Source organism: Gouania willdenowi, unplaced genomic scaffold (assembly GCF_900634775.1).
Source record: "Gouania willdenowi unplaced genomic scaffold, fGouWil2.1 scaffold_370_arrow_ctg1, whole genome shotgun sequence".
Classification (NCBI taxonomy): domain Eukaryota; kingdom Metazoa; phylum Chordata; class Actinopteri; order Blenniiformes; family Gobiesocidae; genus Gouania; species Gouania willdenowi.
The window spans coordinates 209,101-228,944 of record NW_021145131.1 but is presented as its reverse complement, the minus strand read 5'-3'; the positions used below and the strand labels follow the sequence as shown (position 1 = coordinate 228,944).

General features: G+C 36.0%; 1 protein-coding gene across 1 annotated transcript; it reads left to right on the top strand.

Annotated features, from left to right (window-relative positions):
• Positions 1 to 16,378: 16,378 nt before the first annotated feature.
• LOC114459871 (lymphoid enhancer-binding factor 1-like) lies at positions 16,379 to 18,811 on the top strand. The gene is made up of 7 exons (XM_028442017.1): positions 16,379 to 16,503; positions 16,956 to 17,079; positions 17,822 to 17,887; positions 17,962 to 18,110; positions 18,248 to 18,392; positions 18,475 to 18,582; positions 18,673 to 18,811. The coding sequence occupies exons 2-7, from the start codon at positions 16,969 to 16,971 to the stop codon at positions 18,724 to 18,726; spliced, it is 633 nt and encodes a 210-aa protein (XP_028297818.1). The 5' UTR covers positions 16,379 to 16,503; positions 16,956 to 16,968; the 3' UTR covers positions 18,727 to 18,811.
• The last annotated feature ends 1,033 nt before the right edge of the window (positions 18,812 to 19,844 follow it).

Genomic DNA, 19,844 nt, shown 5'->3' with positions numbered 1-19,844 from the left:
CGGGAGAATGGTGGCGATTTTCGAGAGGTACAATGAAATTTGTGATTCTCCCGGGAAAATCGGGAGGGTTGGCAAGTATGATGTGACATTAGGTGAAATCAGAGACTATGTGTTGCTATTATTGTCTTGAAGGGAAGGTCGGTACTATGCCAACAAAGTGTTCTGTAACCAGGTACAGGAACAGCACAATTTCACTGAGAATAGGTAAACAATCCAGACTATAGTGTCAAACGTGCTGGGGCACAGACGCCCTAGTTAGTCCAGTGTCCAGAACCTCTGCCTATCACTGGAGAAACAGAGACTCAAATATTAAACCTATGTTTGTATTTTATTATAAAACATCAATCAGAAATGCTGAAAACATGAAACAACAATATTATGTATGTGAAATATATTACATGCACTAAAACTAAAATATAACAAAATTACTGAAGAATATAACAAATTGTCAACTTAACAACACTCAGCAAAAGCTCTTTTGCTGGTAACTATGGTAACATTCTGTTTGGAAAAAAATGAAAGCTTTAGGCTCTAAAATGCTTTCATCTTTGAAGTTCTAAAATGCTTTCATCTTCACATGATCTTCATTGTCAGATCATTTCACAAACTCCTTGGACTCAGTGACTTTACTTATTCTATCTCTGACAACAGCAATAATTTTGATCTAATGATGGAAGTGCATCAGTTCAATGTAAAGAGTCTGGAAGAAACATGCTTTGATGTCATTAAGGATCATCTCTGCCAAGAAAACTGCATTGGGTTGTGGCAGTTTTCAAATGCCTATTATATTCCCATTTTGTTTCAACTGAAGAATGAGGCCTTTCACTTTATCTGTGAGAATTTTGAGGAGGTTTCACTCTGTGAAGAGTTTTTGCAGCTTAAGGAGCAGGAGCTGGCTGAAATCCTGGTTCAGGATGACCTTACTGTGACCCAGGAGATCACAGTTTATCAAAGTATTTTAAGATGGATAAACCACATGCCTGAGGAACGACAGGGAGCCATTTCTACTCTGTTACCAAAGGTACGACTGGGGCTGATGGACAAAAGTTACATCACAGACAATGTGCTTAACAATGATGTGGTAAAAACAAACCCTGAGTCCTACCTCTTGGTCTCTGATACCCTGAAAGTCATGTCTCAACCTTCGTTACTCTGCTCTGAGTCTGGGATCAACAACACCTTGTTTTGCCGTCGCTTGCCAAACGCTGTCTTACTGATGTTTAGAATATATTCTAAGACCATAGAGGCCTTTGACTACAGAACTAACAGCTGGATCACAGTTCACACTCATCCCAGTCTGGAGGATACCATGGCTCACTTACTATTCTACAGCACTGTCTTCCTTGGTAGATGCTTCTACATTGTGGGTGGTGTTTTAAGATGGACCGACCCCTCCAACAGAGTGTGGAGGTTTAACCTAGTCACACACACTTGGCAGGAAATGTCACCAATGCAGGAGTCACGGAGCTTTGTGAGTGTTACCGTGCTAAAGGGATGCATCTACGCTATGGGAGGCTACAGGGATGATGGTACCTCACTAAGAACTGCTGAACGCTACCAGCCCAACATCAACCAGTGGACGTTCATTGCATCAATGAATGAAGAGAGGATCAGGGCCAGCTGCACCACACTGAACAACAAGATTTACATATGTGGAGGACGGAGTAATAGAGTACTGAATACTGCTGAGTATTACAACCCAGACACCAACCAGTGGACACTGATCACTCCTATGGGAACACCTCGGTGTGACCTTGGGGTCGTTGCATATATGGGCCACATTTTTGCAGTTGGAGGCAGAGATGGGTTCAGAGATCTGAGGTCTGCTGAAGCTTACGACCCAGTGACCAACACCTGGTACGATGTCCCTGAAATGGTCCACAGACACAGATATTTTGACATTGCAGTGATGAACAAGCAGATCTTTGTTGTCTCTTGTCGGACTGGAAAAACTGTTGAGTGCTATGACTACACTACAAATACTTGGTCTGTGGTATTTTCTGGCATGGACCACAATGATTGGGTGAAATGCTGTGTGATTTCTGGACTTCCCAACATGGCTGAGTACTGTTCCCCTCGTGAACCCATCATACCCAGACAAAGGTCTAAGAAAAGTCTAAACTAAGATACTGAGATGGAGCAAATGTTATTTTCCATGATCCTAACTGTGAGTGTAACTGCTCTGACCAGGTCTGTGTATCAATAAAAGTGTTTAAAGACATTAGAAGAACTAATGTGTGAATAAATGGATCAGTTCATGTCTCAGCTCAGATGGGATGGTTTTAATTAACCTGGATCAACCTGAGTTGGTGATGATCTAGAAAAAAAATACTACATTTTAGTGGTGACAACATATAGCAGACGTGTAGATGTACTGAATTTCATTAGAATTAATGTCGTGGTTAGCAAGATACGTATTCTAAAGGGTTAAAATTAGCAGAAATGTATGATTATTAGATTAAATTACTTGAAATCAAACTTCCTACAACACAATAACAAGTGAAATATACTGAATATAAACAAATAATTCTTGTTAAAAAATTTTAGCTTTTTTAATTTATGCAAATGAAAGCTTCGGAACAAGAAGAAAACAACTAATCTAAGTAAAAAATGACTCAGTATTAATGAAAAATGATTCAGCTGTTTCTTGATACAAGTTGACTCATCTTGAAATAAACCTAAATCTATATTAAAACTAAAACCAAAATTTTTAAACCAGTTTTTGTTCTTAGAATAAACATCTTATCAGAATCACAACCAGGAGTATGAGTACCATCAATATTTATTAACAGTATGAACCGTACACCAGAAACAGTGGTTGCTGCACACTTTTTATGTCAAATTTAAGACAATTTAAGACATTTTTAAAGCAAAACCAACAGCAATGAACAAAACACATAATATGCTGCTGTATAAAGTGCTGTGATTTGTCAAGTGAAGAAGGCAAAAACAAAATGATCAAACATTTGTGCAACACTACAATGTAAAGTATTCAAACATGTCTCAGTTTAAGTGCCATCTAACATGTGAGACCTACGGACACTGAGGGAAAACTTGTGGCATAGCTAGCCAAGTCAGGCACAAAACAACTTATTCAAAGGCATTGCAAACAAAAACAAACACAACAGACCTGACCAAATGCTGCTTGACATTCACCTATTTTTCAACCAATGATTTCAAGAAACAGGGAAACGTAAAAACCAAATACAGATAAAAACAGTGTATTTCTGATTGGTTTTGATATCAAATTTTTAATTTCAATAATCCAAATAATAATGGTAACATTATTTATTGTTTTGTTTGTTTGCCTTTTTTAGGTGACGACAGTTGCAAACACTGCAGCTTCTCTATGAACTTGTAATAGAGAATAAGAACGCTACGTCAACTGCATAAACTATGGAAGTATATCTGTACTATAATAAATTTAAAATCCATTAACAGAAAGGCTTTTTTTCATTTTCAGAATATAGCTGCATTTTTTAACTCATAAATAAAATGAATAATGAATCATCCATTTTTCATTTTCTTCTTCCCTTAAACATGACGCTCTGGTGGGAGGAGTCAATGCAGACTGGAGAAGAATTACAAACGGTGGAAAATCAGATCATTTCAGGTCAAAATAATGTGAGCAGCTGATTTTATGAGGGTGCACAGATCCTAGATGACTAAGATAGTTTATAAATGTGATGACTGGACTACAATATTGTTACACATAAGTAGTTTGATATTTGCAACCACTGTTTATTTGTCAAAGGTCACAGTTTAATTCAATGAAACTTTTTTTATACAAGGTCAATTCCAACAATAGTCACCTCGTAGCGTGAGATAACAGGCAACACATTGTGTGATCATTGGTTTCTAAGAAGGGTTTACAGATGAAAAGCTCTATTATAGCTAAGTGTGTGCTAATATGCTAATTATTGTAATATACAGATTTTAATAGCAGACATGATATTTACAGTCATAATATATTGTGTTTCTGGGTGTGCAAAGGTTACAGATGTGTTCCAGCAAGTCATTATTATTTTGATATTAATTTGAAAATATGTTCCAATTAATATTTCATCCCAAGGTTCCTTTTTCAATGCAAATATGGTAAACAATACCAAAAGTCCATATATTAATAATAATAAAACTTAATAAATCCCCAACACTGCATTTTTAATTTTTCTATTCATTATTAAATAATGATGACATGTATGGTGACCATACGTCTGGTTTTAGACATGTCCTCTTTTGTTTTCATGTGGTGTCAGGGCTGTGTGGGGATATTTTACAAATTTCTGGGTTTTCCAGGGACTTTGAACGCATCTCGAGACATGCGTTAATTTAAAAGACGTACCTTCGCAAAAATGTGTTCTATCTGTCACCTGCAGTCATAGATTTTTTATTTTATAGATATAGAATCAACTGCACTTTGTAAAAAAGACAAACAAACAAAATTATATCATTAGATACCATTGTTATTTTGATTTTAAAACCAATCAGAATTACACCATTTTTTTTGCATTTGGTTTTTATATTTTCCTGTTTTTGGTTTTTTCTGTTTCCCTGGTTTTAAATTAATTAAAAAATTACAGGAAAAAAGTGCTATAAAGTAGATGTTTTACGTAATAACATGCTCCATAGTTAATTATTAGTTATTTTTGGTATGTCAGCATGTCTTTCATGTAATGTACAGGAAGTGACTTTAATTCAATTTGTTGAAAATTATTTCCGAGACAAACAAATGCAGTTATTCTGCATCCTGCAGTGATAGACACAGCAAACACATATACAGCTGTTATGTTACTGCACAATATCATATAAGTTAGCTGTTACCATAATAGCTTTATATTGTAACAGCTCTGCTGTTTGTTGGATGTGTCCGTTGTAGATGTTCCTAATTCCTACAGCGTTGGCAGTCAGTGAAGGCAACTTGAGGATGCGTAGTGGAGATGTGTGTTTACAGTGTATGGTGTAGAGAGTTTGTGTCAGAAGTTAACTTTGGATTCATCTTTGTAATTTACCTTTCCATGTTTTATTTGGTGTGGTCACAGCAAACAATGACTCAGGAATTTTCATGCAGTGAAAACTCCTGAGTCATGATGGTAAACAGCTAGGCAGGAAGTATTGGTTTCACGTTTATGGTGAAGTGCTACGAAGTGTCACAATGTGTGCGCACTCTGTGCATCTGTTGCACGGTGCATATTCTGTTTATTTTGAAGAAGTAATCCCACTAAGTAATCCCCATTTTTAATAAAAATACTGGTAATCTGATTACATGTTTTTAAATGTACTGTAACAGATTATAGTTACATTATTTTGTATCCAGATTACATAACGCTGTTACTTGTAATCCATTACTCCCCAAGCCTCTGTGTGTGTGTGTGTGTGTGTGTGTGTGTGTGTGTGTGTGTGTGTGTGTGTGTGTGTGTGTGTGCGTGCGTGCGTGCGTGTGGAGCAAATATCTCCCCGTTGCGGTGCGAGTTCGACCTGAAACTTAGTCAACGGGTTCCAAATACCCCGAGTGTGTGTATCTGCTATTTTGGAGTAATTTGGTCATTTCAAAATGTTTATTTTAATTTTATTTCACTTCTGGACGGCCCCGAAATGAAACCTATTCAGCTTTTGACCACAGGGTGTGAGGGGGCGCTAGCGCACCATCTATATCTATTTCACTGCACAGCTCCTCACCCGAGCAAGAGTCACGTGTGCGGCCAGAGCCAATCGCTGCGCACACAGCCAAGCGGACATGAACTGTAAACACACGAGCGATAGAGAACAAGATAATTTAGACCGAGACACGGGAGTTCTCTGAATAGACCATTTGAAAACGTCATCCACTGGTGAGTCTTTTGCAGACACGTTTCCCAACTCCATCTGGAAAACTGCGGATTGTCTGTGGTGCCGTGCATGGAAGCTAAGCTCTGACCACTTGGTTCAAAGGTAAAAAATGATTTTTGTTTTTTAAAAAAAGACAGCCGAATTGTAGATAATACTTTAATTTACTTACTCACTCATGTAGTTTGGAGCTTTACGTTTTGTTTTGCGCAGTTTCAGTTACAATGTCTATGGAGTTTGGTTATCAGCGTCTCAAACATTTCACGGGAACACGCACAGTATTTATAAAACTTACAATAAAAATATGCTAAATGAGTAAAATAAAACCAAAAACTAAACAATATTCATACATAAAGTACACAAAATGACTCCAGAATCACTCTATAATGGCAACCAAATACAGTTATACAAAAAAATGCACAAAAAGACAACTGAAAGATAAAAAAAAACACACAAAATGACTCCAAAAAACATACATTACAGAAAAATACAGCAAACAACAAAAATATGAAAATTACTCAAAATACACAAAATCGAATATTTATACAAAAAATACACAAAATGACAACAGAATCACACTACAATGGCAACAAAAACTATAATTATACAAAAACACAACAGAAAGATACAAAAAATACACATAATGACTTCAAAAAAACATACATTACAAAAAATATAAAAATTAGTAATAAAAAACCAACAAATGCACAAAAACACAACAGAAAGATACACAAATACACATAATGATTAAAAAAAAAAACATACATTACAGAAAAATACACCAAACAAAAAAATATAAAAGTGAGTAATAAAAACAAAAAAAACAACAAACACATTTATCATGTTTATATTTCATAGAATTAAACCAGGGAAATCGCACACGCAAATAAACCCCTTTATAACACTACAGAGTACAGAGTATGTACACCTCTTTGTACATCCAACCTTCAAACATATATTCATTTGGCCATAATTAACTCTACTTAAGCTCCCACATAATTGCATACTTCAGACGGGCACTGTACTAGTTCAATTAATCGTGTAAAAATCAATTTTTTTTGCCCAGCCTTACGGTATTGTAATTTTCAATATCGCCAAATTAAAAAAGTCGAAACAGCTTGAATATCGATATATATCGCCCAGCCCTAATCTCAACATATGAGGCTTACTTTTTTATTTTAGATCAGAAAACTTCCTTAGCTCTGCCAGATATATTTTATAACTATTTTTCAGATTTACAGATGATGAGTGAACTGAACTCATGTGGGATATTTCAAAGCCTGCCTGTTTTCATGCACCAACACAGCTAATATCTAACATGATGAAAGTGTCTTTTGGTACGTTTACCGAAGTACACGTACGTAGCATTTTAGGGTTAGGATTAGGATTAGTCTTAGTCACGTGACCTAAACTGGCCAATGAGGGGCGCTGCGTACGGATAGAATGTTGGTATATTGATGTAGCAACCGTACAGATAGCCACTGCCTAATATGATCTATCAAGCTGGAACGAGCCCTAAACACTGTTATTTTGTGCTTCTGCAGTGGTCTTTGAATAGCTCAATAGTTAGTGTCACTGCTTATAATTGCAGCGCTATATAAAAGCATTTTCCCATTTTCATTAATAATTATTGTCTTAACCCTTGGAGCATCTTTGTGACCAAAAGTGACATTTTAGGTGTTTTTATTTGTTTGCCTCTGAATATTCCATTTATTTTTAGGGCTAGATTTATGAAAAATTTCTACTATTGTTTTTTTTGCTTAATTCCAAAGTCCTGTGTATATGAAGTGTATAGAAAAGAAGATATGCATCACACTGACACTTAGTAACCATGTGACCAAATTTGCTTCAATGACTCCTATTGTAACCATATTTTTCATATACTGTAATCATGACATATCATAATGCTTTTTCAATTAATACCTAATAGAGCTAAGCCTCTACTTTCAAAATAAGAGACCAATGCATAAAGTTTTCAGTGAAGGCCTGGATTTCTTATCTTGCAAATTATACAAGTTGTACAAGTGTCATTTTTTCTTTAAAACGGTCCTTGTGCCAAAAATAATAATGCATTAAATTCAATTTTGCTATTCATTAATGACACAAGGCTGTAATATTTCATCAAAAATTAGGGGTGTCCCAATCCGATATCGGATATCGGTCCAATATTAGCTTGAAAACGAATATCGGATATCGACTTCAAATTTCCGGATTTTCTGATTTTTATTTTATTTTTAATTTATTTTATTCAATTGTAGAATACTGTAGATATTATGTTGAAGGTTAAAATCTATGTAACCAATTGGTTAATAATAATTGGGTCAGTTTTTCTCATATCTATTGTTGCTGACTATTGTTCTCTGTTTGAGTAACATCACTTCATCAAGCCTTTTCTAACATTCCACACCACAAAATAAATCATTATTGTTTTTTTTTTATTGAAGAAAAGAGAGGAAAAAAGGAAAAAAAAAAAAAAGAAATTTAAAAAAAAAACATCTGTATGATTCATGCTATCGAATCACTATCGGTATCGGCCTATACACAAGGCTGCAATATCGGTATCATATCACAAATGTTACAAAGGGTTTGAACTTTGAACATTACAATAAATGTTATATCTATGCATAGGTCTGAAGTAGTTGAAAAGATCTGATGCAGTGGAAGTAAAAAAAAATCATGGAGTACATTTTTATTACACTTTTATGAGACGAACAGTTTGTGTGCAGAAGGTGTAGAAGTGTATTTACATTTAAAGGAGTGCACAAGGGTTAATTCAACTATCCTCGTAATGAGCATGGGTTCTACAAGAGGAGAAAAAAGTCAGTGTAAATATCCCTCCCATCAGACTGGTCAAACAACCTGCACTAACACTGGATTAAAGCATTGTTTTGTGAAGTTTCCATGACACAGCAAAATAGCAAAAGATCCAGAACAATCCAGTGGATCATAAAAAAACTCTGGTTCTGGTTTTGAGGCTCTGCAAAGCCATTTTTGTGCACATTATGATGTAATTAAGTGTGTCAAACTCAAGGCCCGGGGGCCAAATCAGGCCCTTTAGAGCAACAAATTTGGGCCGCTCAAGAAAGTTAAAAAAAAAATTGTAAAAACATGAAATTCAGTTGTTGATATCTCAGTCGCTCCAAATACAAAATTATATTAAAATCCACAAAATTTGCAGAGGTCATTTTTCCAGTTCTTTTATCACGACAGCAGTCATTTTTAATAGGGATGTACCGATACAACTTTTTCATTTTCGATATGATACCGATATTGCAGCCTTGCGTATCGGCTGATACCGATATTAATTTGATATCAGCACGAATTATACATACTTTTATTACTTATTTTGTAGTGTAAAATGTTAAAAAAAAAAAGGCTTGATCAAGTGATGTTACTTAAACAGAGAACAATAGCCAGCAACAGTAGGGATGAGAAAAACTGACCCATTTATTATGAACCAATTGGTTACATACATTTTAACATTTAATATATTATCTACAGTATGCTAGGTCAACACACAACCTTCTGGAACTGCGAAGACTGAAAGTGCTTCAGGAAAACAAAAGCGACATGGTAGGCCAAAGCAACAACCTCACACACTGATAGTGGGAGACGTTTCTGTTAAAGATGCTCAGAAGATGTTTAGCAGCAACGTGAAAGTGATCTGCTTACCTAATGACACAGTATCAGACCTGGCTGACAAAATCTTGCATATCGTTGCAGATTACCCACATTTGAAAAATGTTGTGATTCATTTTGGGTTAAATGATTTAGCCAAGGAGGAGTCTGAGGTGTTAAAGCTGGATTTCACCCATCTGCTAAAAACTGTGAGCTGTATACAGCCTAAAGTGTTCATCAGTGGCCCGATACCTCCAGTCCGCAAAGGAGATCTGAAATTCTCAAGGATTTACTCTTTGAATAAATTTCTGTCTTCGGCTTGTGCTGCCCTTTCACTAAATTTTATAGAAAATTTTCCTATTTTTTGGGAACGTCGTCATCTTTTTAGAGCAGATGGACTGTGTCTAAACAAGGCTGGAGTAAAACTCTTCACATCCAACTTGTTTTACTTCACCAGTCACACTGCTATCAGTTCTGATAAAGACAGAGGACAACATGTACCATCGGAGAACAAAACAACAAGGAAAGAACATGGAGTCAATGAGCTTCCAGCAAGAAATAAAAATCGCCAAAATGAAGAGGTCAACCCAACCCCCGCATCTCAGGACCCACCTGCTTCACCCCAAAATTCACCTACTTCCACCTCATCCAGTTTCTCTCCTACCCCTGCCTTCTTGGATTTAACTGCCCAGATGAACGAGCTGGTTCTGGCTGGCACAAGACTAACACCCCACCCTTTACCCCACCATGGTCAATCTGCACCACCCATCCCTCCTCGAAGATACCAGGCTCAGGATCACTCTTCTCCTCAGGCCAGCTGTGTTCAACTTAGAGCGACACAGGCCTGATGTGTGCTGGGTCCAGACTGCAATAGCTCTATTTTTAGGAACAACCAGAAAAAGTCAGGGCCCTATGGAGTTAATGCAGCTTCTTTAATTCCTGTGGTGACAGGTAACACAGGTAAAATTGTGAAATTAAAGAAAAGCAAAAAGCTTTATAGAGATAAAAATTTGACTCCTATAACATGTCATCCAAAAAGTCCACCAGTGTCTCCAGTAAAGTCTTTAAAATTAGCTCTTCTTAATGTTAGATCTCTTGTTAACAAGTCACTAATAATTAATGATTTTATTTTGACACATCACTTGGACTTTTTATTTCTTAATGAAACATGGTTGAATGATGGTATCAGTAATACTATTCTCAATGAAAGTTCACCACAAGACTTTATTTATTTAAATAAGTGTCGTACTTGCAGGAAAGGTGGTGGAGTTGCTGCCATTTTTAAATCAATATTTCAGTGCAAAGAAATAACACTTGGTGATTTTATCTCCTTTGAATATATGTCATTCTTACTGAAGGGTGATTCAAGAGTTCTGTTTTTAGTCATTTATAGACCCCCAAAATATTCTGGAGAATTCATGGATGAGTTCGCTGAACTGCTGTCAGTTGTATGCACTGAATACAACTTTTTAATAATAACAGGTGACTTAAATATTCATGTAGACAATAACATGGACAATACTTCCAAAGAACTGTATGCTTTAATGGATACTTTTGGTCTTACACAACATGTGACTGGTCCGACACACACTCAAGGTCACACTTTGGATCTGGTTATCTCTAAAGGTGTTGATATCTCTGCTGTTGATGTAAGAGACTTAGCTCTATCTGATCATTTCTGTGTCTTTTTTGACCTAGAGACTGTAACATCTGTTCCCCCTAGTTATGTGTGTTTAAAGAAAAGGTACATAAATGAGAACACAAGTGCACAGTTTATGGAAGCCATAGCAATGACACCAACATTGAGTGCTGAGACAGTTGATGATCTTCTGGATGAGTATAATAGAAACGTCTGTAATGTCATAGATGTGGTGGCTCCAATCAAAACTAAGAGAAAACCAAACACACAGAAAACACCTTGGAGGAGGACTGAGATAATGCAGAATTTGAAATCTGACTGTAGAAGAGCTGAGCGTAAATGGAGATCAACAAAACTCCAAATTCATCTAGAACTATACAAAATAAGTCTGCGAAAATTCAATGATGGCTTGTTCAAAGCAAGGCAGCAATACTTTTCTGAAATTATTGCCAAAAATGTCAACAACTCTCGCACGTTGTTTTCTGTAATTGAAAAGCTCACAACCCCCCCAGATCAGATAGCCCCTGAATTACTGTCAGCTGGAAAATGCAATGAATTTGCTGTATATTTCAATGAAAAAATACAATCAATAAGGTCAAACATCAGAACAAACCAGCAAAATCACAAAAAGCTTGAACAGCTTCAACCACTGAGGGATGAGTCAATTACAATGTTAGAGTTTATTACAGTGAACCCAAAAACAATAGAGGAAACTGTTCAGCAGCTGAATCCATCAACGTGTTGCCTTGACACAATACCCTCAAACTTCTTTAAAACTGTTGTAAAGTCAATTGTCACTGATCTGTGTCAGATAATTAACTGCTCATTCCAATCAGGCACCGTACCAAAATCCCTGAAAGTAGCTGCTGTGAAACCCCTGTTAAAAAAGAGAACACTGGATGCCTCTATACTGGCTAACTATAGACCAATCAGCAACCTTCCATTCATGGCCAAGATCATTGAGAAGGTGGTCTTCAACCAACTGAGTCAATTCTTAACATTCAACAAAATATTTGATAAATTTCAGTCAGGTTTTTGTTCTCATCACAGCACTGAAACTGCTCTTATCAAAGTGATCAATGACATAAGGTTGAACACTGATTCAGGAAAAGTATCTGTTCTCATTCTGTTGGATCTAAGTGCTGCATTTGACACTGTAGATCATACAATTTTGTTGCACAGATTGCAAACATGGGTCGGACTAAATGGAAAAGTAATGCAATGGTTTAAGTCATACTTGGAGGAGCGAAGCTATTTTGTAAGCATTGGAAACTTTGAATCTGACAGATTACCAATGTCCTGTGGGGTTCCTCAGGGATCTGTTCTTGGACCCCTTCTGTTTAACCTTTACATGCTTCCTTTAGGACAAATTTTACAGAACTGTAAGGTTGATTATCAGAGCTATGCAGATGACACACAACTATATCTATCACTGAACCCAGATGACCATGGTCCCATTGAGGTGTTGTGTGACTGTTTAGAAAAAGTAAACTGCTGGATGAGTGAAAACTTCCTTCAACTAAACCATGACAAGACGGAGGTGATTGTCTTTGGTAACAAGGAAAAGAGGACTGCTGTCAGCAATTATCTTGAGTCTCGATCTTTAAAAGCTAAAGACCAAGTCAAAAACCTTGGTGTTCTGATTGACTCAGATCTTACATTCAGCAGTCAGATCAAATCTATCACAAAAACAGCCTTCTACCACCTAAAGAACATCTCCAGAGTGAAAGGTTTAATGGCTCAGAAAGATCAGGAGAAACTGGTCCATGCTTTTATATCCAGCAGACTGGACTATTGTAATGGTCTTCTGACAGGAATCCCCCAAAAGAGCATCAAACAGCTACAGCTGGTTCAGAACGCTGCAGCTCGGGTCTTAACCAGAACAAAGAGGTCAGAGCACATTACTCCAGTTTTAAAGTCTTTACACTGGCTCCCAGTCAGCCTCAGAATAGACTTTAAAGTTCTGCTGCTGGTGTATAAATCTGTGAATGGGTTTGGTCCAGAATACATCAGTGACATGTTGGTCAGGTATGAACCCAGCAGGTCTCTCAGATCTATGGACACAGGTCAGATAGTGGAGACAAGAGCTCACAGTAAACATGGTGATGCTGCTTTTAGTTGTTATGCTGCAAAGAAGTGGAACAAACTGCCAGCGGAGCTGAAGTCAGCATCCAATGTGAACATTTTTAAATCAAAGTTAAAGGCACTTTTTTTCTCTACTGCATATGATTGAGAGAGAGATTTTTTGTCATGTTGTTGATGTAATGATGATTTTACTGATGATTTTAATTGATTTTACTGATGATTTTAATTGTTCTTATTGATTTAAATGTTCTTATTGATTTTAAACAATTGAATGTTTTATCATGTAAAGCACATTGAGTTGCCTTGAGTATGAAATGCGCTATATAAATAAATTTGCCTTGCCTTGCCTTGCCTTGCTACAATTGAATAAAATAAATAAAAAAAGGAATTGAAAAAATAAATAAATAAAATTCTGAAATTTGAATCCGATATCCAATATTCGTTTTCAGGCTGACATTGGACCGATATCCGATATCGATATCGGGGCACCCCTAAATTTTAATCTGAAATTGTTGAAAGAACTCTCAATTTTTCCAAATCTTCCTCAAAATTCTCCATGAAATGTCTCTAAATTCCCAAAATCAGGTAAATTTAGGCGCATGTCCTACAGGGACTGATATACTCACATACTTTATCATCATTTATACGTGGAAGTGCAAACCAGGGCAGGTTAATGTTGAATTAGCTTTTTTCCAGCCTAAATTCTGTGGCCCACTGAAGCTTAAACTGGTCCGTATTTTGCCCCTGAACTAAAATGAGTTTGACACCCCGTGTTAGATGATGATCAAATGCATTTACACGTAACATAACAAGTTGCATTACCAAGAAAAATCACCCTCTGAACGTTGAGCTTTCATAAAGTACATGCAAGTCATGAGGTCATGTATAACTTTGCACTGTTTAAAGACGGCTTTTTTTGCCTGCTGAACATTTTTGACTGATTATCTAAAACATTGGCAGAAGGGTTTCATCTAAGGCTGAACGATTAATTGCGATAACATCGTGATATAAAATGTGATTTTCTAATTGCAAAGGCTGTGTTTTTTTTTAAATTTTTTTTAGTAATAATTTATTTTAAGTTTGTTGATTTACCTAAAAAACATCCAATTGGTTAAAGCAGATATTAGTTCTCCTTATTTTCACAGTATGTGTGATGTTACTGACTGGATATTAGTAAGCTTTATTTATTTTTTATATCTGTTTATTTTATGTATTTATAGACTGTCCTGTTAAGTTCAGAGAGTGTTTAAAAAGTGCAGTCCACATGAAACGTGAAGTTAGTTTAATATGTTGAAGAGGTAAAGCCACAGATTTGTTTGCTTTATTGTTGTCATCTGTTCTTTAAAATGCATATTTTATATTTATTTAAAGTTGAAATAAATATTAAGTGGTTTATTATGAAACAGATTTATTGCTTGTATTCATTGAAAAATAATTGCATATTAAATCGCAATATTGACGAAAAAAATCGCAATTTGATTATTTTCCAAAAATCATTCAGCCCTAACACACACACACACACACACCTTATGTATTTAAGTTTTTTTTTTAAAAAATACAAACATGTGAACTCACAGACACACACCACCTGTTTCTACACGTGTCTAACTACCCCTTTTTAAGTTAAGTATTTAAGCAAATAATACGTCCACCATCACTAACCACTAAAGGTGAAAGTAACAGATTTACAAATACTCACGTTACTGGAATTGAGTTGCTTTTATGGTACATGTACTTTTTAAGTGATTAACAGACATTGTGAAACTACAAAAAATGAAATGACCAGACAACAATCAAATGCATCACATCATAGCCGACCAACCAGATTAAACGTAATGCACTGTGCCAAAACAGCATTAGATGAAGGTATTTAGTAATTAAGTTCCAAATGTGCAAGATTAGGTTTCTTCCTTTTTAAATTCATACATGAGATGTTTACTGTATGCAAGGGAACCGTGGTAAGATTTATCACCAAAAATAAACGTGGGGATGAAAGTAACAATTAACCTTTACTGTAAAATTTAATTAAGCTTATTTTTAATTATACTTGATTTTTTAATTATGTATGACTTACATGTACTTGTACTTGTACAATTTCGATCAGTACTTCTATTTGAGTAGGATATATCAGTACTCTTTACTCCTCTGCTTACTTAAATAAAATGTATAACAGAGTGATTTATCACCTTCAAATAACAGGCCACACACACACAAGAGCCAAACTGAGGAAATCAACTTGAAAACCAACAAATAAAAGTATGGAGCTATTTTTAGTTGAGATAATACAGAATATCACAACAGGGACACTGAACATAAGGAATAGTCACACTGTTAAAACAGTCTATAGGAGTTTTACTAGTTACAACACAAAACCCAACAAATTAAAGAAAAAGTGCAGTTTCTATCAAATTCTAAATAAATCAAAAAGTGATACTTCAAGTAAAAACCCTTCTATGCATTCGTCTATGCCGGGATACCACATCCCACAATGCAATGCGCCAAACTTTTCCAACAATGTCAATAAACCAAATGTTTACAGTGGACATCAAAACAAAGTTTCGAGCAACACTTTCAACCTTTTCCATCTTTTTTTGCTGATCATTGGTTTATCGATCTGTGAGGCCACAGCTATACCTCTGTTTTAGATACTTTTGTCACTTACAGAGATGTCTTGTTTGCCACAGCTCATCGGCTTTATTCATCAACAGCTAACGACTCATTTGATTAACATCATTCAGCACGTACATGTTATTGTAGCTGAATGGAAGCCAAACATAAGTAAGTCATTAAAATGTGCCGAGTATGATTAAAATATCTGCACAAGTTATGTCATTTTTTTTAAACATTTTGAGGCCATTTTTCTGCAGCTACGTCAAACTTTCCATATTTTAACCTTTTATCACTTTTTCTTGACACATTTTTGCTCCTTTTAATGCATTTTTGCGAAATTACTCCCATTTCTGCCACTTCCCCATCACATTGAAATGCCTTTTCTGCACTGATAAACCCTTTTTTTTAATTATATTTGATATATTTTAGGGTAGGCACTGTACGTAGATGACCTGAGACTATTGAGTCACTTGTAACAGATCGTTATAGAAACCAAGTGTTCCATTTTTCTGTGCTCCATAGCAACCTGCACAAACAAACCAACTTGCCTTTGAAGTGCAGCTGACTTTCATCTCCAGCATAGAAAACCTTCATTCTTCAGTTATTTCAACAGAAATGAATCTCCCTTAATAGTCTCCATTGCTATTTGATTTTGAGAAAACTTTGTGTTTTATCTGCACCAAAAGTTTGCAAAACAGCTTTCAGACGACTTTTTCAAACAACTCAAAGTAAGAGAATTTAATGTGAGATTATGCTTCCAAACTTAATGTGACAGTGGCCTGCTTCTAATAGTTTCTACATAAACATCTTAGAAATGATCAATACAGAGAAATGCAATGTAACCATTATTGATATCATTGAGATGTCTTTCATGAGCAGCTGTTTAGCAGTCAACCATGTTATTATTGAACCTTGGTTAGTGTGTGAATTATTACACTGCAATAGATCCCAGTTAGTGTGTGTCAATGTTTCTGTTTGTATCATGTTTACTGTAAAGAAACTAAATATGAGCCAAATAAGAACACACTGCAGAGTTAGAGGCAGCATGTCACTGTTAGACATAATGGAACAGATACATTGAATAGTTTAGTTTAAGTTTAGTTGAAGGTCTCTGCAAGGTGTTGTTCCTGTGCATGAGCCTCAGCAGCTGATTTATTTCCTTTGCTTTGTTTCACATCAGCCCAAATATCAAGATGAAGTGGAATAAAGAGGACTGGAATCGTCTCCATTCTGAGGGTTCAGATGTGTTTAACAACCCCCCAAGTCAATCTTCTCCTGATGTTCAAAAGCCAGTTTCTAATGACGTAAGACATCACGATACACAAATTATGCTCTATATTCCTGTGTCATTGTTTTATCAGTGAATTTATATTGGTAGAAGTTAAAGGTATAAGAAAATGGTGAACGCACAATATGAAATGAAATATGATAAAGGGCTCACAATAACTAATACTCACAATAAAATATCAAAAATGAAAAAAAACAAACAAAAAACAAATAGATTTGTTGAAAAACAGAAGTTCCAAGGACAGTTTGGTCGGTCGCTGTTTCATCCCGACACGCAACCGACGGAGCATCTATCATGTAAACACTGCGTCTGAGTTACTAACAGTGCTTGTTTGTGATGCAAGATGGTGCCAAAACATCACATGATCTTGTTCTCTGCCAATAGTAAAAATCAATTGTAATAGTGGGTTTTTAACACATTGAGGGCAGTCACTCCGACATTTTACAACAAAATACGACAAATTGAAATACTTTGACTAAAATGTTGAGAGTTGTACCAGGATCAATCAACAACACTACTTAGTACCAAAATACATATGTATTCAGCAGAAAAAGTGCTTTTGGGGTGAGGTACTCTTTAAAGATGAGGCTTTGGTTCAATAGTTCTTTCTCTAACTTTGGATGATTGATGCCAATATTGTGGTTCTCTGCATGATTCATGTAAAATGCTTGTAAATATCACTGATCTAATGCTTACATTACCCTGTTACTAATACATGATGTCACTGATCTGCTCACTGATCCTCTTTCCTCCCTCAGATCCTGGAGGACATTTTTGATTTTGATTTCTTTGAAGAGCAAGAACGGCAGGAGTGTATTGAGGAGGTAAAAATCTTGACCCTTTCTGTTCTTCTGTAGAATTATCTACTTAATAATGTGACTGTGCCCAACACTTTCAGGACCAAACAGCCGTAATTTGTGGCCATTACGTGGTCCAACAGAATCATCTTGCCACAGTCCTTCATGATCACGCTTATGCTACCAAAAAACTTCAGGGCCAGACACACTTCACCCAAATTATGGACGCCTTGCCTGAAGCTGAGTACCGGTAAGCACAAAATCCAGGGACCATAAATGTCCCCCCTGTTCCTAATGTCGTCCACATGCAGGATGCACAATAAGTATGTCTTGTGACTGACTCGTGACCATGCTTTTACACTGTGTATTTGTGATTTGTTCTCTCAGAAGGAAGGAAAAGGTGACAGAAAAGCCGTATGTTAAAAAGCCCCTCAACGCTTTCATGCACTTCCTAAAAAAGAACAGGGCATCTGCGGAGGCGGAGTTGGGCACGAGGACGAGTGCTGTGGTGAATAAACACCTCGGTCAACGGGTAAGTTAATTTGTTCTTCCAGGAATCATCTGTGATCTTTAAACTCTGGTCCTAAGTGTGTGTGACTGATGCTTTTCTACAGTGGAAATTGTTGTCACCAGAACAAAGAGAAGTATATGTTGAAGAGGCCAGAGTGGATTCTCTCCTGCACTTATTTGCGAACCCCGACTGGAGTAATAAAATCAACTATGTAAGTCCACATACATGTTGACACAGCAACCTTAAAGATGACGGTGAAAGTGTTTTATCAGCTGACGAAAAGTTTTATGTTTGATTTTAGAGACACAAGAAAAAACGACTGTCGCCCAAAGTTCGTGAGGAGAAAAAGAAATAATCACCCCAGCATCCATCAGACAGGAATCAGAAAACATGGACACCACTCAACAACCCTACATTAATCACCATCAGCGGCACCAACAGCACCTACTGGACTTTCTCTCTCTTCTATTGTAAATCACACGTTTTGTAAATAAAATGTCAAATTAAATATTTAAGTTTTTTATTTAAAAATACAAACGTGAACTCACAGACACACACCACCTGTTTCTACACATGTCTAACTACCCCTTTTTAAGTTAAGTATTTAAGCAAATAATACGTCCACCATCACTAACCACTAAAGGTGAAAGTAACAGATTTACAAATACTCACGTTACTGGAATTGAGTTGCTTTTATGGTACATGTACTTTTTAAGTGATTAACAGACATTGTGAAACTACAAAAAATGAAATGACCAGACAACAATCAAATGCATCACATCATAGCCGACCAACCAGATTAAACGTAATGCACTGTGCCAAAACAGCATTAGATGAAGGTATTTAGTAATTAAGTTCCAAATGTGCAAGATTAGGTTTCTTCCTTTTTAAATTTATACATGAGATGTTTACTGTATGCAAGGGAACCGTGGTAAGATTTATCACCAAAAATAAACGTGGGGATGAAAGTAACAAGTAACCTTTACTGTAAAATTTAATTAAGCTTATTTTTAATTATACTTGATTTTTTAATTATGTATGACTTACATGTACTTGTACTTGTACAATTTCGATCAGTACTTCTATTTGAGTAGGATATATCAGTACTCTTTACTCCTCTGCTTACTTAAATAAAATGTATAACAGAGTGATTTATCACCTTCAAATAACAGGCCACACACACACAAGAGCCAAACTGAGGAAATCAACTTGAAAACCAACAAATAAAAGTATGGAGCTATTTTTAGTTGAGATAATACAGAATATCACAACAGGGACACTGAACATAAGGAATAGTCACACTGTTAAAACAGTCTACAGGAGTTTTACTAGTTACAACACAAAACCCAACAAATTAAAGAAAAAGTGCAGTTTCTATCAAATTCTAAATAAATCAAAAAGTGATACTTCAAGTAAAAACCCTTCTATGCATTCGTCTATGCCGGGATACCACATCCCACAATGCAATGCGCC

Coding starts and splice junctions, on each gene's coding strand:
- LOC114459871 (XM_028442017.1), top strand. CDS start 16,969: ATGAAGTGGAATAAAGAGGACTGGAATCGTCTCCATTCTGAGGGTTCA. Junction 17,888..17,961: donor GGCAGGAGTGTATTGAGGAG/GTAAAAATCTTG, acceptor CAACACTTTCAG/GACCAAACAGCCGTAATTTG. Junction 18,393..18,474: donor ATAAACACCTCGGTCAACGG/GTAAGTTAATTT, acceptor GCTTTTCTACAG/TGGAAATTGTTGTCACCAGA.